Genomic DNA, 21,233 nt, shown 5'->3' with positions numbered 1-21,233 from the left:
GGAATTCCTACTCCTTGGCCTCCAATGGGCTAGTTGTGTTGGAATTATAAGCAAAGAAGAAAATACTTTTACAAATAGTTACTTTATGGAAACCGTGGGATCTCTGTCCATACACGGCTGCCATCGAAACCGTTACCATAACAAAAATGTCGTTCACATTTACAACTTGTTGAGAATTTCTCCGTCCACTAACTCATGATTCCTGGATAGTTACAACTCCTCGAGGGCTCTGAGTATTTCAGTGTACCACCCAGAGAGTAATAAACCGTTGAAAGTAACACAAATCTTCGGAGTTATAAATTCCCGAGAGCTATGAGTCAACAGTTTACGAGAGATATAAATTCTTAAGACGAATGATCGGGTCATATGAATCCTATAAAAAGCTCGCATCATATCAGATGCACGACTACCAGTCAGTTATTACTTGATTACAATAAATTGGAAAATTACAATAAGAAAGTATCAAGAAAAGCAATTCCTTGAAAATATGCCCTGATGTACCGTGATGAAAACAAACGTGTGTCAATTTCCGATTATCAGTTCCATTATCATCAATTGAAAATACCCAGAACACAAAATTGAAGAGACGTAGAAAAGCATTTAAGAAGAATTTTTTCGTCGCATTCACCCAGAGATATAATTAATTTTCATTTATCATTTATCTTCGTTAATTCAATTAAGTTGACTTTAATTTATGTTTAGTAACTTGGACAAAAAGGTATGTATAAAACCGTTTTTCTTATGAATATAACTACACACCAGAAACTATCCACACATTCATATCAATGTGAATTATTGTCTGCTCAGAAAGTACAATTTAATATTCTTTGCACATTCAGCAGAGTATACACAAACGCTGTATATATGAGGATATTAACCCCGATTAACACTTTTGTTTAACGCACTTGTTGCTCTTTTTTCAAAAAGAAAGAAAAAATTGGGTTAAATTTTTTAGCCGTACCGTTGACAATGTTCTGTTCTTATTTCTTGTCGTTTAATGCCACAAAATGAAATTTACATAAGACTATTATTTTGTTGTTTTTGTTGTTGTTGGTATATTGTTACAATCACCGAAATATTTAAATTTATTAACAGAACATTTTAGAGTTGGCAAAAAATTTCCGAGTTATTTTGATAATTTGTTTTACGTTCTCACTCACTTTGTTAAATTTTATTTATTTTTTTCAATTTATTAAAATTTTATTGGTTTTAAAGAAGCAATTTTAGCTAAAATTAATGACATTCACCACCGTGTGTTATACCTTCTACACAATTTTTCTTAATCCACACACCGCACCAAACGTGGTTGGAAGAGAATTTTTCTCGTTAAACAATAAAGAAGTTTCTGAACAACAGCATAAAAATAATAAAAATAAAAATAAAACTTTCTGATTAATGCCCGATGTTAAATATGTAGGGAAAAATAAAATAAAAAATAATAAAAAGAAGTGTACTCTACTCTTTGAGACAACGTTTTCAAAACACATCCGACGACAACGAAAAGAAATTTCTCAATGAATGAATGAATTTCGTACAAGACTGCATGAGCCGCATGATGTGTTTGGATGTGTGTATGTGAGTGTGTCTTTTTTTGAACACAAACTCATTTAAACAATGATAAGATTGTGTGTAGAATGTGACTGTTTTTCTTTTGAAATCATATGGTTTGAGGGGCAAGTTATACAAAAAATTGTTTTTTGTCTGCAATGTTTATATTGTTTGAATTCTTTACCCAAGTTCTTATCAACTATTATATGATGTGTTGTTGAAAACGATGAAAATATGAAAAAAGAATTCGTGGCGTTACATTTAACCTATGTTAGACACGGCAGGTGTTTTTTACTTGGAAAAATACATTTTAAAACCATTGAAGTAGTAGATTTGTACAAGACAATAGATTATAGTTTATTTTACCGTCACTCGCTTGCCGATAGATAACTATAAGGAGAACTCCTAGGTGCTATAACCGACAAAATAAAGGTTTTACACTTGGAAAGGTCATGGGGATGAAGCGGATGAGATATTTGAGTGACCCACCACATATGACGTATGACAGATGTTCATACAAACCGTCCCAGGTAAGTCGTGAAATTTTTTATGCGTAAAATCCTAATCACTTCTAATTGTAGCAAATTAATATTCAAATGCTGACGAATAAAGATCTTAACAAAGGTGGAGTGTTCCCGACTATCTAATTAAATTGCGGTCGGAGTGACCTCCCCGAGTCTACAGCCTTATACGAACCTTACATCAATACAGTGATAGCTTTTTGTAACGGCCATTCGCCTAGTCGGCTGGCCTGTAGAGGCGCCACATTTGTTTTATAGTTCAATCTCACTGTACTATTTTTTTGTGTAACAACTTCACATTGGTTCATTCCCATGAAATGTCACAGCAGTGAAGTTTGTTCATGAAAAAACAATTCAGTGACAGCAGTCTTTTTATGAAGAAAAGTGCTAAATTGTAATAGATTTTACCATTAGTTTCTCAACTACATCCTCCTATTGTCGATAAAATTTGGTACTTTTTTGAACTCTAGATGAGGCATCACAATTACACTGATAAAAAAGTTTCGTTAACATACGTCCAGTATGTATGAAATGGCTGGCAGACAGCTTCATTTCTGCCTTACTTCGGATATGTACATTCCAACGTCTGACTTATATATTTCAATGTCTGACATGTATATTGTACATGTTCGACGTATAAACATACGAGTGACACGAATAGTTACGAGTAGTATGTATGATTATACGTCGGACATGTACGATATCACAGCACATTCAGTGTTCATGGTGTTCATGCTAGTAGCAGAGCTGTGACGATATACATGTCAGACGTTGTAATATACATATCCGAAGTAAGGCAGAAATGGAGCTGCCTGCCAGCCATTTCATACATACATACATGTTGGCGATTTTTTTTTGTCAGTGTACAATTCGAGGTTGGCCGGCACTTCGCGCGAAACGAATCTTTTATACATCATGTACATGACCGTTGTAAACGTCAGACACGATCGGCATGTTGAATGAATTGAACTAGCGATTTCCACGCAGTTAACGTCAATCGATTTACAACTGAACGAAAACTTAAGTGGGGCTACGTTGACGAAAGTTGTAACGAAAACGTGTAGCGGAAACAATGGCGTTTGCCAAGAAATACAAACCTTACATAGAAAGCAATGACTTTTGATCGTAAAAAGCGCTAATACATCAATAGTGTGTTAGCACTAGAGTATTTCAAAGTACAGAGAAGCAAATAAATAATTTTAAATTAATTATTCCTAACATAGAACATAATTGTGCTTTGCCGTCCTCCTAGCGAAGACCTGGACTTCAAACTTATTCTAAAGATTCCACTACCTATCATTGCTGTTATCGTATAATACAACTATCCGATCACAGAGCATACTTAACTGTCTAGGATCTGAAATACACTTCCTGATCTGAATATATTGAAACTTAATCGATAGTGATTGATTGTGATTTCATGCAATTATTTAACGAGCCCCCGTTTGCTTGCCTGTAGCTAACCTGTAAACGATACTTTCGTACATTTTCAATCAAAATTACAAGCTTTAAATATGATAGCCGGCAGCAAATCATTTGTAATTGATTTTTACATGTCTTTACAGAAGTATGGTAAACGCAATGGATGGAAAGGAAGACCAATGATCATTTTCTTACTTAATTTGATATAAAAGTTTAAGGTCCCAAAAATACTTCAACTATGTCTTTTAAGAGCCTTCAAGTTCTGTGGTCTACCGGTTATACTCTTAATACCAATGCACGCATCCTTCTTCCAAGTGTCTTCTAATTCTCAAGATTTTATAACGATGAATAAGTCTTGTAATGTGTTTATGTACGTCTCTACTGTAAAGTCCACTTTACGGTAGAGCAAGCGAACGTTCAGTGGCTCGATATAATCCTAGACCTTGAGACCGGTATCTTGGTTCTAGATGTATTAAAGGAGGTTCTCGACTTTGTCTCGAACCGTTTACTCCGGCATCGAGATACTGTTCTAATAGCATAGATATTTGTTGCATCGCGTTAGACTGACACGACACAATCATTTATTTATAGACCGGAATAGTTGACACCAAAGATTACCTTAAGGAATACGCTTAAGTTTGGAGATTTAAACGGGAAACCTGACTGTGTGTTGTGAATGCGGTTGTCCATATCCATTATTGAATTAATCGATGTTCAAGACGCGGAACGTTATTTACCATTTATTAATATAAAATTAATGGCATGAGATTGATGTATTGGAAAACCGCATGAGAAAACTGTACGGTGGTTTGGTTATAGCAGCTAAGTATACATAGTCAACATGAAAACGAACGAAAATTACATAAAACATTTATTGGCTTTTCATTTTTTTTTTGATTTTTTTAAAACCAATTTCCATAAACGACTTAACTAACACAAAATTTAACATAGATTGTGTACCATTGTACCATGTATACTAACTAATTCTATTTAAATTATTTTGTTTTTAAAAATATAAATGCTTCTAAAGCATACCTGTATGCCTAACAGCAAAATAGTTGAGAGAGACGAGAGGGAGAGAGAGAATAGAAGGAAAACATTCTTTATAATATACTTAAGGTTTAGAAAAACTCATGAGTGAAATTTTTTGTTTTAACAAAAATGTGCGGTTATCCAATAGCAACTAACTCTGCAACGTTTTATTAACTATTTCGACAATAGATTAAAATTATTCATTGGTATAAAGATAAACAGCGCAAAAATGTGCGAGTCTTACCAGTTGATATGATATGAATTTTGGTTTCGATTAAAATCTTTAGTTTCGAATGAATGGTTAGAGCAGCGAAAAAAAATCCACATTTTGTTAGAAATTGGTGTTTTTCTAATTCAAATTTTACTCTAATCAGTTTCATTGATCTGTGTTAATGAGCAAATACCATCTCATTTTTCGGACATCAATTTCAGCTCTACATGTCAATGAGTTTCAAGGAATTTTCTTTTTTACATTTTAATCTCTTTACAAATTTTTTTGTTTAACATTTAAAGTACACTGAATGATTAATTGTATTTAAACATTTGAATGTAATTGTTAAATCTAAATTCTGTTCTTAATTCTTTGTTATTTATGATTGTGAGACAAGACTAAAACAGCTAATACTCTGAGCCAGATGAGAGACAATCAAAATTCTACCATTTAATGAGAATGGTGCCAATATACATCATTATACAACGAATAAAGGCTGTGGTATTAAGTACCAACCGATTTCCTCTTCTTGCATACTTCCAAACAGGGGACCATTCGAGAAATTCCGTTACAATGGCGCTTGAAAACCCTCCATATGTGCACTTTCACTCTCATAAGAAACATGGGGAACACATTACCTAATACTTCTGTTATTAAACATGTTAACTTATTCATTTTATTTAAACACCAGCGGGTTTGAACGTTACAGGCATAATCAAAAAATAACAAAAGAAAAGCACAGCTTCCGAACAAATGACACAAAATCAAATTTCATTACAAGTCTCAGGGTCAAAAATTAAAAAGAAAATCAGATTGTCATTGATTTCAACATTTGGTTGACTAGTCACGTCAAACGCGATAGACTCTGAGTACGATCATGTTGTAATCAGTACAATATCGAGCCCCATTTCATTTAAAATAATTTATCCTAAGTAAACTCACAGCTAAGACGATTTAAGCATCAAATAACAATCAAATATTGTGGTGCCTTTAATGAAATTTGCTGTCCATGTCCGATCTGTTGAACGAGGCGCCAATTGAGGGACAGATATTTGTAAATTTCGTTGATTTTCGAAAGGCAAATCCTCTGGATATCCATAAATTTTTAAAGATTTTGTTGAATTTCCATGCATTTTTCGAAGATTTTCGACTAAGAGGATTTTTTGCTTTCAATAATTTTCAAAGAATTTTGTGAGGATTTTTTTTGTTGGCTGGCAGAATCCTCTAGTTTATCCGCCCTTCGATGCCAATATCATCACTCTCCTTCGGTTGCTATATACCGGAATTTTCATATGAAAGAGACGATGAAAGTTTTGTCCTCTCATTCATCGAGGGTGAGCGATGTCCAAATAATGACTCTCTGAGAAATTACTACTAAGGTCGTATTCAGATGCAAAAGAGTTACTTTAACTCAATGTACGGTGATCAGCCCGCTTCCGCCCATTGATTTTCTGCAAAAAGGAAAACTTTTCAGGCGAAAAAGTTTCTAGATAACAACCCATAATGTCCTCCCGAAAACGTACTTTTTCTTACATTTTTTTAGTTAAACTAGAACTGGTGCAATAATTAACAGAAACCGTAAACCGTATTGGAATGATTTTAAATTTGAAAAGAAAAAATTTGGTCCACGGGTGGGACCGAACCCACAACCGTTACATGTTTAGTATCTGTGTATTGAAGAAAGTTCGACAATTGATCAGCTTTCGTGTAACACACGATATGAGCTGTGACGTAGTATTTGAAAGAACGGTTCTAGGTTTGAAAAGAAGATGTTCACGCTAGCTCAATGGTTAGAGCATCAGCCCGGCAAGTTGAAGATTGTGGGTTCGGTCCACATCCGTGAACCAAATTTTTCTAAAAAAGGTAAATTCTGCTCCCGGGTCTGGTTCCGTAACAATACTATGCAATTCAATGAGCATTCAGGCAATTACATTTAACGAATTCGCAGTCATTGCAAACGAAATTTAGATCGAAAATACCAAACTCTGTTTTGATGATCCAAAAGTAGAGTACATTTAACTAACGGTCGTGCATATTACTAAAACAAGGAATCATTTTTGTTTATACCAGTGGTCTGAGCCTATCAATGGTAAAATATTAATGCGCGAGCTACTCTAGCTATTCAGCAACATTTTTTTTTTTAAATTAAATCTGGTCACAGCATGTTGTTCCGTTAATTGTGGACACTCAAAATGCAACCAGATGGTTAAATTCAATAAGTTCATTTCGAGTTTTAAAGCTTTTCGTTAGATCCAATTTTTTTAACGGTAAAAATGGAAATATTTTTGGGAACTAATGTTCGGGTTAAAAGTATATATAGGAAGCTATATAACTTGTAGCTAATTAGCTCTGTCTATACAATTTTTGTTTAGTATTTTAATGATATTTTTCTTTATTTCATTTTTCAAAAAATATTCAAATTTTTATATTTTGTTTCATTTTGGAAAATATCTACGTTTTGGCCCGAATTTTGTAGTTTTCTTTTTATAAATGTTTTACATAATATATAATATGACGTTAACTTGGTGTATAGGTCCTTTACAAGGTATATAAATATACGTAATTTTTTCTTCTTTTTTTTTATTATTTTGTTAAGTTTTAGCATAATAATATATAATAATGATAATGTTTCTGTTTAAATATGTTTCTGTTTTACATAATACATTCTTTGTTTGTATGTTACATATTACAATGAGACATATACATTCATATAATTTATAAATTTATTTTACTAGATAGGAATACATTAGTACTGGTTTCAATTATCATAAATATTGGAAATAAATTTCTTTTATACATTCCATCATGCACTAAGAAAGTCAACAGGGTGTGTGATGGTTAGCCAGTGAAATTAGTTTAGGGTTGATCAATAGATCGGATTCAACAAAATCCACACCCAAACCCAATGTGTTGTTTGCCGACACTAATCTTTATGCATGATTATTATTTTGTTGTGAGTGTTGAACAGCGTATCGTGAACGTTGAAGGCTGCGACTTAAAGTTAATGAAAACTATCTGTACTAAATGGCACTTTACTTCACCTCTCCAATGGCCCACGTAACCTTTGTAGTGCCAACCAAATTGTACTTTCGAAGGGTAAATATGGCACATATCATGTCTATTTAAAAAATTCAGTATAGGCAGGCCTGGGCTATGGAAGTTTAAATTTACAATTGACGACTTTCACTCATACAAACAAATGTTTGTTTATGCTGGTGAACAATGAACACGCATGCGCGTGGTAATGGTAAAACCGTTTAAAGACGTAAAACCATATTTGCTTATATAAGCTAATCAGCTGAAAAACACCTGAAACGAAATACGTCACTTATTTCAAAGTCGCTGCCTCCCTTTCGAATATTTTGTCGGACATGTTCCGACTTTCATACAAAATATTTTTATTTTTTTTTAAATATAGTTTGCTTGGGAGGTATAACCGGCGGAAAGCGCTAAAGCACCGCCAAACTTTTTGCTAAACTTTTTCATTTTAATTTTTTTAAAGCTGATTTAAGTAACAAACGGTGCATTGATATGCATATTTCAGTCCGCCTTTAGTGTTAGATCGATAACTACTTGGAATAACATGAAGATCGCGATAAGTAGATTCATAGTGGTCATAATTCCTGAGCATTGACGTCACCATAAATCTTGAGCGTTTATCAGTCGAGTAACTGTGACTTAAGTCTTTGTAACTGACAAGGACTTGTAACTTTGAAGCACTTATTGTTCTTGAGGATATACCTATCGAATATCGAGAAGTCGTGAGCTCTATTGTTTGACAAAATCTGTTGCTATGAAAACAAGAAGACATATTTTCGTTTCCGAAAAGTGGCGTATCCCACGTTCGCAGCCAATGAATATTTACAGTTAAGGGTCGAGAAGTAAATGCAATAAAATTCGTATATCCTATAAAGGTTAGTTAGCTCGTCAAGGGATTCGATAGAATCGCTTGTACTTACAGACTGGAAATTTGGCATAGGAACCTTTTCGATGAGTAAAAATCGTAAATTAAATTCCACCACAGCTTAAAATTAATTAAAAACGAGTTGTGCAGAAAATCTAGGAATATTTCGCTGGATTTATTTTTTGGATTCACACTTTATACTGCTTAGATAACAAGATAGCTAGCCGTATTCTTCGTCACTTGTTAACCTTTCAGAAACGGCAAGCGTATTGCCATCTAATCTATAAATTTATTGCACTCATATTTGTTACAAAATCTTTTACTTCATTCGTTTTAACATAATTACCTTTGTCTAGATCGATTTGAACGGATATCATATGAAAGGTTACAGAAAGTAGGTCAAAATATTGAAAATCCAAGACATAAACCATCGCACACCCCTCATAGTTTACCTTCATTTTTATATTCGGAAAATTTACTTTCTGTTTTTTTTTTTAAACTACCAAACGGCATCGTCAATAAATTATTATGAATGAAATTTAGCTCTGCCAGTGTAAAGTTACAGGTCTTTCATTGTTCATAATTTATTTTTTTTTTGTCTTTTTTGTTTTGAATTGGTAGGCACACTAATTTTGTTTAACATAAAATACAAACAAGTACTCTGAGTACTACAAAATGGATACGGAAAACACATTTTATGATATAACAAATTTCTAAAGTATACAACGGATCTATTGAATCGATAAAAATATTTTGAATTCAATGAAACTAACAATCTCGATAAAATCTATTTTGTTGTTGTTGCGTTGCTGCAATATTTTTACACCATCACATCAATTCCAATTTTTCGACAATAATTCAAAAAAAAAATCAGAGTTTTTCTCTTTTTACATTTTTTTTTGTTTTTTCAGTCTAAACACTAAATTTTAAATGTTCTTTGCGCATTTGTTTCACATTTTTTCTTTGAAAATTGTAACACATTTCTTTAACCAACAACACTAACAATACGATTAATAGGAATGTTCAATTTTTATATGTCTTCTAGTGTTTATAAGAATTAGAAAGGTTGTAATAGGAGTTTTCATATGACCAAGGTTTGACCAGACAAATTATAAATTTAAAAATTTGATTTGTCCGTTTCAACAGGATCTTCAATAAAAAAATTTATTCATTTTGACACCAACCTGGATTTTGTACGATGTGTGAAGGTCCTTATATACACTAGGCCTGCCCTCCTTAGTGCCCTTGTAGGACTAAAAACGAGGGGTGACTCACTTCTAGATTAAATGGATTAAATGAAAGTGAGTCACCCCTCGACTAAAAAGCAAAAGTCGTAAAAAATATTTTCTTTTATCGTGAAGGGATTGAACATAACTTGGCACCACTGGTTTAGTGGCGTGTTTTGAAATATAGTTAATCCTTTGAAACCCGAATGAATCGGCTGTGAATCACATAGCACGAAACGTGCATGTCCATACTTAACATTTTTTTTTTTGTTGTCGATTATACCAACAGATCTACAGTTTTTTTTTAAAGAAGACATCGGACTATTTGGAATTTATATTGTGAAATCATGATGCTCGAGAACGAAAATGATGTCCTCGAGTGGTCAATGATTAATTTGAAAAGAGTAGCTCACGCAACGGGAATACACTTTAAAGGGACAATAGATTCGTGACCGAAGGACTACTCTTTTCGCACTCTTACTAGTTACAAGCTTGTCTTGTGAAAATTCAACGTTATTTCAAAAGAATGATTTAACCTGAGTGTGAAGCAGCGAGTTTCTTCTTGTGTGCAAGAAAATTTCACGTGTCGTCGTTTATGAACTACAGGAATACAAATTCCCGACATAAATTGGCAGATTGCCTTACAATGACCAATTCTTGTAGTTCTCTTTAAACATGGAGTTGACATCGGTAGTAATAAAAGTGAAGCGACCTGCAGCTAATTTATTTGGAAGATTTCAGTTGCATTTTCCTCGCCAGGAAGAACACTTGATATAGACTGTCAACGAATCTACGTCTTTTGAATCAATAATTTAAGACACGAGAAAAAATCCTTCCCATGAATAAAGAGTGATGTAGACCTAACACTAGCAAAGCCTGCCAGCGAAACATTTCCTAATTCCTATAAACGTAAAATGTAATCTGAGCATGAATTTTTGGATCTATAATCAAGAGCTAGAATGTGCTTTTAATCGTGGAAAAAAGATCTAACGTCGTCGTTCTCTTATGAAATAAATATTTTCGAGAAACTTCCACCACCACCACCATCATCATCATCCAAAAACCCGATCAATTAATATTTACGTCCCAAACCTGGATTTAAAACTCTACAAAAATGCGGCATCGTAACACGACATTGTACTTGAATGGGTGAATCACGAGGGGAGCGCTGTCGATGGGGTCATTGATGTTCAGCAGTCGAAATGAACTCGTCATGTTTGCGAACCTTTTTTTTTTGGTTTTTGCATAAGAAAATCATCGATAAAATCGGATCGGTGAAAATTACATTGACTAAAGGGTAACTTACCACATCAGCAACGATCGGCTCTTCTATTTCCAATCCACTTAAAGCTTGCTCTCTGGTCAAAACGACTTCATAAGATGTTGTTGGTGTTACGAATATCACTCGATTCTTTCTCGTTTGTAGTACGTTGGCTATCACTAACTGGAAATGTACAACGCACAAATGTATTCGGAAGCGAAAAAAACGAAATGACCACACACAGCACCACATACCTTGTGTTTGTACTTGTTCAAGCTGTCCCTTGATTTGGTGATTAGCAGATTTTCGTCGGTTTCTAGTTTAAATGATACTACAAATGCGTTCGGCACCCACAGACTGACCAATGGAGCTAAAATCTTTGGAACCAATTGCAGCGAGATCGTAGGTGCTCCCTCACCTGACTGCATTTTATGGACAGGCTGGAAGAGAAAACAGATTAAGAAATGCAACAACAGGAAATGTTCGCAGAACTAGAAATAGTGCTAAGCTCAGCATTGAATCGTCGAGAACGCACTCAATTACACGAACAAACTGACTACGAACCATTTTATCAGAGGGTATGTAGAAGTCAGAAACAGCAGCAGCTAAATATAAAACAGCTCGTTTTTCAAATGCAGCCAAACATTCACAGCCAGCCCGCAGTAACCACATGTAATCAACGACACTAGTGAAATTTATGTATAAAATTTGCTTCGCCTCTTGTGCACTCTTATATCTGGCCAGTATCGGCGCTAATACATCAACGGAATCCGGTTTGACTACACAAAGATCAAAAAAATTCATTGGATAAAATCTCGCCAGTAGACCAAGATGTCACGAACGAATACCTGCAATCGTTGAACTTGGACCAACGTCTCGATCGCTCAACTCCAGCATATCGAAAAATTGCTGTCCATTGAAGTGTCTCGTAAATGGTTCTAATGATTTTTGTCGGTGCATAAAGATGACAGCATAAGAATGTTCTAGGAAGTATTCAGCGGATGCTGATCCTAAATCGGACAATGATATTTCGTTTGAGAATGTTTTTAAAAAAAATTGCAAAAATCATTTAGTCTGACCTCTTGTTCCAGCACTAAAATTATCCACAAACCGTACAGTGTTATGCTCCAGAGGAATTGTCGTACCGCCCGACTAAATAGAAAGTGCATTGTCGTTATAGTAAAGCATAATCAACTGTTGCAATGTCAATAGTGTAATATAGTTTAAAGCATGTTGCTAGGTGGCCTTGAAAGGAAATCGTTTTTTCCACCACAAACTTACCGTTATCAACACAATGTTGTTTTTCATTTTGTTGTGACGTTCACAAAACTGGAAAATTAATTGTCAAAATTATGCACCCACATTGGCATTCCGTTTAAAATCAAAAAGACATAAACAAACCTCCTTAAGAAGTTTTCGGTTATCCTCGAAATCGGAAGGTGGTAGATGAGTTGCAAAAAATTCTTCCCAATGTGAACTCATGTTGGATTGATTCGTGACCGTATAGTCTCGCTTGTTATTGTTAATATACGTTTCCGTCCGAATACTGATATGAGATCCTTTCAATTGTGTATTGATAAATTAAAAAATAAATGAGCGAGAAAACAATTTTACAAAATAAAATCGCATCAAAAAAACAGATGATTTGAAGTCTATATAAAAACATACAGGGTTGACAATGTGCTGGTGTCGCATGGCGAATCATTCGTGGTGTAGTCATTTTGCATTGTTATCCATGGTGTATCAGAGTATACTCGTATGATGAAAGTGAAAGAAATATTTTGACAATTGGGGTACTTGTCAAAATATTTCTAGATATAATAAACTGGTCGTCGGTTCTCTCGCTCGCATCGTAAGACGTTGAAAGAGAAGTAAATACTTTGACAAGTACCCCAAGGCAAGTTTTAATTAAATGATATAGACTGTTATGATCAGAGTGAGAAAACCGAAGACTAGTTATTATAACTTGCCTTGGGGTACTTGTCAAAGTATTTACTTCTCTTTCAACGTGGTACGTTGAGAGCGAGAGAACCGAAGACCAGTTTATTATAACTTGCCTTGTGGTACTTGTCAAAATATCTCTTTCTCTTTCATCATACACCTCTATTCGGTTGTCTCGCTCCGATCATAACACTCTATTACAATGTTACTTTCTTACGAAGCAATAGCTTAGGCAATACACTTTCTAGCAAACAAACTTCGTTTTGACGCTGTCAAAATTCCACCTTATTCATTTGTTTGTAGAATCATACACTGTTCACTAAAATAGTGTTCCACACGTGTCAAACACTCGGAATGATAATAAAGTTATTATTTAAAAAAAAAAAAAAATAATTTCTAATTTTACATGTAAAATGTAGACGCTATCGTTGCATTTTAACTCACATGAAAAATGGCTATTCAATTAACATAAAGTAGATCAATCTTTATAGATTAGAATAATTGGTATTAAGCAAGATATGGTGATCGAAAAATCCTTGTTTTCCTCCCGCCCACATAACCGATCATATCAGACTTTTCGAAAACAATATCTGTCAGTAATGTCATTTATATTGGAAACAGGTAAGTCTGATGTTCACAGCCATGAGAGACATTCAGTGAGTAGTTCTACTACGTCTGATATTTGCATTTTTGGGAATTATCCTTTTTTCCAATTGTTATTTTCCAGCAGTCGTTCTTGTATTGCTAAAATTGAATCTTGTATCGGTAAATTGGTGTATAAACTTGTGACGTCGAATGAAACGAATGAAAAAATAAGTTTGGTATAAAAATTTGCAGAAATTTTTTCACTACGATAAGTTTACTAAATATCGTTTGATCTGGATAAGTAACATGTCGTTCGATGAGCCTTAGCTCAAACATGAACCCTATTGTTAGTGCCCCAACCTCATGAAATTAGGGTCTCATACAATTTAGTCCACGAAGTGTGGCAATTCCTCGAACTCCAAAAGCATGAATTTTATTTCATCTGACGATAATGCAAGCCTTTATTCTCACGATAAGGAGAAAGCAGCCATAGGTGAATACCAAAGAATGAATTAGGGAAGGTGTGAATTTCGAGCGGATAGTTCATCCCACATCCATTATCAAACGCTACGTTTAACGAACAGCAAATAAACAAATCAATTTTTTGTATCAGCTACATACATTATCTCATTTATTCCAATAAAGCGTTTTTCGTGTCTATTTTATGTTCACTTCAAGCATCATTGCTACGAGAATAGTAATCAATTCACTAACTAATCCACCGAATTATCCGACGCTAACAAACCGGAATACATTCTTGACTCCTTCATTTTGCTAAACGAACTGAGGAGATCGTCCATGCAAATGAGCGGAGGAATGTCGATCGCATCGGACGCATCCGATGTGGACCGGTTCGGATGGCTGTGAAATTCAGACTTACTTTTCCATATATAAATGACATTATGACAGATATTGTTTCGAAAAGTCTGATATGATCGGTTATGTGGGGGGAGGAAAACAAGATTTTCGATCACATATCTTGCTTAATACCAATCTATTCTAATCTAGAAAGATTGAATCTACTTATGTTAAATTGAATAGCCATTTTTCATGTGGTTAAAGATGCAACTAGCGTCTACATTTTACATGTAAATTAGAAATTTATTTTTTTTTTTTTTAAATAATAACTTTATTATCATTCCGAGTGTTTGACACGTGATGGAACACTATTTTAGTGAACAGTGTATGATTCTACAAACAATGAATTAAGGTGGAATTTTGACCAGCGTCAAAACGAAGTTTGTTTGCTAGGAAAGTGTATTGCCTTAAGCTATTGCTTCGTAAGAAAGTAACATTGTAATAGAGTCGTTATGATCGGAGCGAGACAACCGATTTAGAGGTGTTATGATGGAGAAGGAGAAAAGAATATTTTGACCAATACCACAAGGCAAGTATTAATAAACTGGGTCTTCCGTTCTCTCGCCTCTCCAAACGCTACCACGTGAAAGAGAAGTACAATACTTTGACAGTACCAATGGAAGTTATACAATAACTAGGTCTTCGGTTTTCTCCTACTGATCAATAACCGTCTATCATCATTTATTAAACTGCCCTTGGTGGGTACTTGTCCACAAGTTATTTATTCTCTTTCAAAACGTCTTTCACCGTGGCGGGAGCGGGAGAGACACTCCGACCGACCAGTTATATTTATATCTTTAGAAATATTTTGACCAAGTACGCCAATTGTCAAAATATTTCTTCACTTCATCATACGAGTATTTACTCTGATTACACCATGATAACAATGCAAAATGATACAACACGAATGATTCGCATGCGACACCAGCACCATTGCAACCCTGTATGTTTTTATATAGACTTCAAAATCATCTTGTTTTTTTGATTCGATTTTATTTTGAAATTTGTTTTCTGACCTCATTTATTTTTTAATTTCAATACACAATTGAAAGGATCTCATATCAGTATTCGGACGGAAACGTATACTTAACATAACAAGCGGACTAGTAACGCGTCACGAATCAATCCACAGGAGTCACATTGGAAAGAATTTTTGTATGCAACTCATTAACCACTCCTCACATTTCTGAGGATAACGTAAAACTTCTTTAAGGAGGTCTGTTTGATGTCTTTTTTTGATCTTTAAACGGGAATGCCAATGTGGTGCCATAATTTTGACAATTTAAATTTTCCAGTTTGTAGTGAACGATCCAACAAAATGGAAAAACAACATTGTGGTTTTGATAACGTAAGTGTTTGTGGTGGAACAAAACGATTTTCCCTCTTTCCAGCCACCCTAGCAAACATGCTTAAACGTATATTACATATTCACGCCAACAGTGATTTATGCTTTACAAAACGACAATTGCACTTCTCTATTAGTCGGTCGGTACGAATTCCTCTGGAGCATAACACTTGTACGGTTTGGGGATAATTTAGTGCTGGAACAAGACGGGTCAGACTTAAATGGATTTTTGCAATTTTTTTTAAAAACATTCTCCAAACGAAATAATCATTGTCCGATTTGAGGATATCAGCATCTCGTTGAATACTTCATAGCACATTCTCTATGCTGTCCATTCTTTATGGCCACGGACGAAAAATCATATAGACCATTTACGAGACACTTAAGCGACAGCAATTTTTCGATTTGCGTGGAGTTGCACGCGATCGTAGGACGTTTGTCAAGTTCAACGAAGTTGCAGGTATTTCGTTTGGCGTGACATCTTGGTCTCACAATTGGCCGAGCATTTTATCCAATGAATTTTTTTGATCTTCGGTGAGTCAAACCGGATCTCGGTCGCGTCTGATTGTATTAGCGCCGATACTGGCCAGATATAAGAGTGCACAAAGCAGGCGCAAAGCAAAATTTTATACATAAATTTCACTAGTGTCGTTGATATTACATGTGGGTTACTGCCGGCTGCGCTGTGAATGTTGGCTGCATTTGAAAAACGAGCTGTTTTATAATTTAGCTGCTGCCTGTTTCTGACTTCTACGATACCTTTGATAAATTGGTTCGTAGTCAGTTTGTTCGTTGTAATTGAGGTCGTTCTCGGACGAGTTCCAAATGCTGAGCTTATTAGCAACTATTTTCTATCTACCGAACATTTCCTGTTGTTGCATTCTTAATCTGTTTTCTCTTCCAGGGCCCGTGTCCATAAAATGCGAGTCAGGTGAGGAGGAAGCACTTTACGATCTACGCTGAATTGTCCAAAGACTTTTAGGCTCCATGTGGTCCAGTCCTGTGGGCTGCCCGAAACGCATTTGTAGTATCATTTAAACTAGAAACCGACGGAAAATCCTGCTAATCACCAAATCAAGCGGACAGCTTTCGCAACAAGTCACAAACAAGGTATGGTGGTGCTGTGTGTGGTCATTTCGTTTTTTTTCGCTTCGAATTACATTTGTGCGTTGTAACATTGTTCATGCTGATGCGGTGTAGCTCGAACTACTACTAACGAGAAAGAATCGAGTGATATTCGTCAACAGCCATACAAACACTGTATGAAGTCGGTTGTTGGACCAGAGAAGCAAAGCTTTAAGTGGGATTTGGAAATAGAAGAGGCCGATGCGTTGCTGACTGTTGTTGGGGGCTAAAGTTAGACCTTTAGTCTCAATGTAATTTCACCGATCCGATCTTTATGCGATGATATTTCTTATGCAAAAACCAAAAAAAAAGCGTTCGGCAAACATTGACGAGTTTCATGTTCGACTGACTGAACATCAATGACCCCCATCGACAGCGGCCTCCCTCCGTGATTCACCCATGTCAAGTACAATGTCGTGTTTACGATAAGCCCCGGCATTTTTTGTAGAGTTTTAAATCAGGGTTTGGACCGGAAATGATTTAATTTATCGGGTTTTTGGCGGATGGATGATGATGGGTGTGGATATTTGGTCGGTGCGAAGGTTTCCTCCGTAAATATTTATTTCATGAATGAAAGAACGACGACGTTGAGGTCTTTTTCACCGATTAAAAAGCAGCATTCTAGCTCCCTTGATTACTGAGATTCCCAAAATTCGATTTTGCCTCAGATTAACATTTTACCGTTTATTTAGAATTAGGAATGTTTTTTTTCGTGCTTGCAGGCTTGCCTAGTGTTAAGCGGTCTACATCACTGCTTTATTCATGCGAAGGGATTCTATTTTCGCTGTGGTTTGCCCTATTCAAATTATCTGATTCAAAAAGGAACGTAGTTTCGGTTGACAGGTCTATATCAAGTGTTTCTTCCTGGGCGAGGTACGGAAAATGCAACTGAAATCTTCCAAATAAATTTTTAGCTGGCAGGCGTCGCCTTCACTTTGTATTACTACCGATTTGTCCCAATCCATGGTTAAGGGAGAAACCTTACAAAGAATTTGGTCCATTGTTAAAAAAGGCCAATCTGCCCCCGCAATTTTTAAAATTTTCTGTGGTGAATGTTGTTTTCTTGAGCTCCCGCCGCGCGCCTGATAGTGTCACCCACGAGACTTCGCTGTTCCAACTCCCCCAGTGTGTTAAATCATTCTTTCTGAAAATAACGATGAATTTTCACAAAGACAAGCTTGTAAACTAGTAGGAGGTGCGAAGAAAAGAGGTAGGTCCTTTCGCGGTCACGAATCTATTCGTCCCTTTAAACGGTGTTTTATTCCGTTCGTGACGGCACCTGTGTTTTCAAAATTAAATCATTGACCACTCGGGAGGGAACACAATTTTTCGTTCTCGAGGCATTCATTTTTGATGTCACAATATAAATTCCAAATAATCCGCATGTTACGTTCTATTTAGAAAAAAACTTAGAATTCGTTCGGGTCATTATATCGGGCAACCAAAAAAAATGGTTAAGTATGGACATCATCCGGTTTTCTGCTGCTCCTCATGTGCATGTCAAGCCTCTGAATTTCACTTATCGGTGGTTCTTTCAATATAGGCGACATTGAACTTATATTTTCAAACAAGCCCGACTCTTAAATCCTCCAGTTTCGGGGACTGCCCATATGTTATGTTCAACTCCCTTTCACCGGATAAAAAAGAAAAAAAATATTTTTTTTACGAACCTTTTGCTTTTATGTCGAGGGGTGACTCACTTTCATTTAATCCATTTAATCTAGAAAGTGAGTTCAACCCTTCGCTTTTTAGTCCTACAAAGGGCACGAAGGGAGGGGGGCAGGCCGCCTATGCTATTTAAGGACCTTCACACCATCGTACAAAATCCAGGTTTGGGGTGTCAAAATTGGAATAAATCTTTTTAATCTGTAAGATCCTGTTGAGACAGGGACAAATTCAAAATTTTTAAATTATATAACTTCTGTCTTGGGTCAAACCTTGTCATATGAAAAACTCCTAATTACAACCCTTTTCTAATTTTCTTATGAAACACTAGAAGACAGATAAAAATGAACATTCCCTATTAATGGTTATTTTTTACTGTTGGTGCTTTAAAAGAAACTGGTGTTACAAATTTCATAGAAAAAAATGGCTTGAAAAAAACAAATGCGCCAAAGAACATATAAAAATTTAGTGTTTTTGTAGACGAAAACAAAAAAAAAAATTGTTTTAAAAAAAAAAAGAGGGGAAAAACCTCTTAGTTTTTTTTTTTGAAAGTATTTGTCGAAAACTGTATGAAATTGTGATGTTAATTTGGGTTTGTAAAAAATTATGCAGCCACGCCGAACAACAAACAAAATTAGATCTTTTTATTTCGAGATTGTGTCAATTTGAATTCCAAAATTATTTTACGATTGCCATAGATCGTTGTTATACTTTTTTTAGAAATAGTCGTATATCATTTAAAATGTTTGTTTTCCGAAATCCCATTTTGCTTTAGTACCGGAGATAACTTGTTTGTATTTTCTAGCATAAAAAAACAAAATTTAAAGGGGGTGTGCCTAGCCATTTTTTCAAAAAACAAAAAAGGACAAAAAAAAAATAAATTAATGGAACAATTGGAAAGAACACTGCTTAACTTATCGGTGGCCAAGATGCTAAAATTTTTTATCATAGATCAAATTTATTGACGATGCGTTTTTTGGTTAGGTTTAAAAAAAAAAAAACAGAATAAAGTAAAATTTTCGGAATATACAAAATCGACTAGGTAAACTAAATTGAGGGTGTGTGCGATCGGTTTTATGTTCTTGGTTTTCAATATCTTTGACTACTTTTCTGGATAACCTTTTCATAATGCATATCCGGTCTCCAAATCGATCTAGGCACAAAGGTAATATGTTTTAAATACCTCCGGGGTCGCCTACCACTGACCGACATATTGAAACACTATTATTAACGACCTGCTGGGACATGCGTAAAATATGCTAACTACAATATTGAGCTGGCCTCAAAAATAAATTTATGATTGATGGCCCAATACGCTTGCCGTTTCTGAATAAAAGGTTTAACAAACAGTGTGACGAAAGGAAATCCGGGCTTTAAGCTGATCTGTTAATCTAAAAGCATGCTGTAGAAGTGTGAATCCAAAAAAATAAATCCCAGGCGAAATATTCCTAGATTTTCTGCACAACTCGCTTTTTTATTAATTTTAATCGTGTGTCGTGGAATTTAATTTACGATTTTTCTCATCCCGAAAGGGTTCCTATGCCAACATTTCCCAGTCTGTAAGTACAAGCGGGATTCCTATCGAATCCTTCGACAGAGTCTAACTAACCTTAATTAGGATATACGAATTTTATTGCACTTACTCTTCTCGACCCTTAAACCTGTAAATTTCCATTGGCTGCGAACGTGGATACCGCCACTTTTTCCGGGGAATAAAACGAAAATATATCTTCTTGTTTTTTATGCAACAGATTTTGTCCAAAAAAGAGCTCGACGACCCTTCTCGAATATTCAGGATTAGGTATCATCCTCCCAGAACAATCAGTGCTTTCAAAGTTTAACAAAGTCCTGGTTCAGTTACAAAAAAAGACTTAAGTCAACCCAGTTACTCGACCTGATAAACGCCTCAAGATTCTTTATTGTGACGTTCAATGCTGCCAGGAATTAGTGTGAACCCCACTATGAATTCTTAAAGCTTTCTATCGCGAGTCTTCATGTATATTCCAAGTACGTTATCGATCTTAACACTAAAGGCGGACTGAAAAATCATAATCCCAATGCACGTTTGATACTTAAAATCAGCTTTTAAAAAAAAATAAATGAAAAAGTTTAGCAAAAAAAGTTTTGGCGGTTGCTTTTAGCGGCTTTTTTTCCCGCCGGTTTAATGACCTCCCAAGCAAAAACTATATTTTAAAAAAAAATAAAAATATTCTTGGTATGAAAAAGCGGAACATGTCCGACAAATATTCGAAAAGGGCAGGCAGCGACTTTGAAAAATACTAGTGACGTATTTCGTTTCAGGTGTTTTTCAGCTGATTTAGCCTTATCATAAGAAATATTGTTTTACGTCTTTAAGACCGGTTTTTATTACCATTACCACGCGCCCATGCGTGTTCAGTTGTTCACTCAGCATAAATACAAACATTCGTATGTATGAGTGAAAATCGTCAATTGTAAAATTTTTAAACTCCATAGCCAGGGCCGCTGCCTTTATTCGAGCTGAATTTTTTAAATAACATGATATGTGCCCATATTTAGCCTTCTGAAAGACAATTTTGGTTGGCACCTACAAAGGTTAAATTCTCTCTT

The 21,233-nt window shown here is 35.2% G+C and overlaps 3 protein-coding genes and 1 long non-coding RNA gene across 12 annotated transcripts in view; 1 reads left to right on the top strand and 3 right to left on the bottom strand.

The window, feature by feature from the left end:
* Positions 1 to 1,581, bottom strand: part of LOC119067860 (tyrosine-protein kinase Fer) — a 38,593-nt gene extending 37,012 nt beyond the window's left edge. The window contains exon 1 of one of the 8 annotated variants that reach the window (XM_037171103.1): positions 1,455 to 1,581. The gene's annotated coding sequence lies outside the window, so the exon portion shown is untranslated. The other 7 variants (XM_037171102.1, XM_037171107.1, XM_037171108.1 and 4 more) reach the window with 7 other exon arrangements.
* On the top strand, positions 930 to 4,843 carry LOC119067863. The gene is made up of 3 exons (XR_005086057.1): positions 930 to 941; positions 3,057 to 3,061; positions 4,617 to 4,843. It is a non-coding gene; the product is annotated as an uncharacterized LOC119067863 (long non-coding RNA).
* A 6,053-nt stretch (positions 4,844 to 10,896) lies between these two features.
* LOC119067862 (phosphopantothenate--cysteine ligase) lies at positions 10,897 to 12,795 on the bottom strand. The gene is made up of 8 exons (XM_037171114.1): positions 12,527 to 12,795; positions 12,407 to 12,454; positions 12,205 to 12,277; positions 11,974 to 12,135; positions 11,690 to 11,904; positions 11,380 to 11,565; positions 11,171 to 11,308; positions 10,897 to 11,089 (listed from the first exon to the last, which is right to left on the bottom strand). The coding sequence occupies exons 1-8, from the start codon at positions 12,605 to 12,607 to the stop codon at positions 11,045 to 11,047; spliced, it is 948 nt and encodes a 315-aa protein (XP_037027009.1). The 5' UTR covers positions 12,608 to 12,795; the 3' UTR covers positions 10,897 to 11,044.
* Positions 12,796 to 14,251: 1,456 nt separating this feature from the next.
* Positions 14,252 to 21,233, bottom strand: part of LOC119067861 (ATPase family AAA domain-containing protein 1-A) — a 28,307-nt gene continuing 21,325 nt past the window's right edge. For both annotated transcript variants that reach the window (XM_037171113.1, XM_037171112.1), the window contains one exon: positions 14,252 to 14,508. In XM_037171113.1, coding sequence (XP_037027008.1) covers positions 14,418 to 14,508 — 91 coding nt within the window. In that variant the 3' untranslated portion in view covers positions 14,252 to 14,417. The remainder of the gene's footprint in view (positions 14,509 to 21,233) is intronic.

The sequence above is a fragment of the Bradysia coprophila genome, assembly GCF_014529535.1.
Source record: "Bradysia coprophila strain Holo2 chromosome X unlocalized genomic scaffold, BU_Bcop_v1 contig_130, whole genome shotgun sequence".
Lineage (NCBI taxonomy): Eukaryota > Metazoa > Arthropoda > Insecta > Diptera > Sciaridae > Bradysia > Bradysia coprophila.
This window is presented reverse-complemented; position numbering and strand designations above follow the sequence as displayed.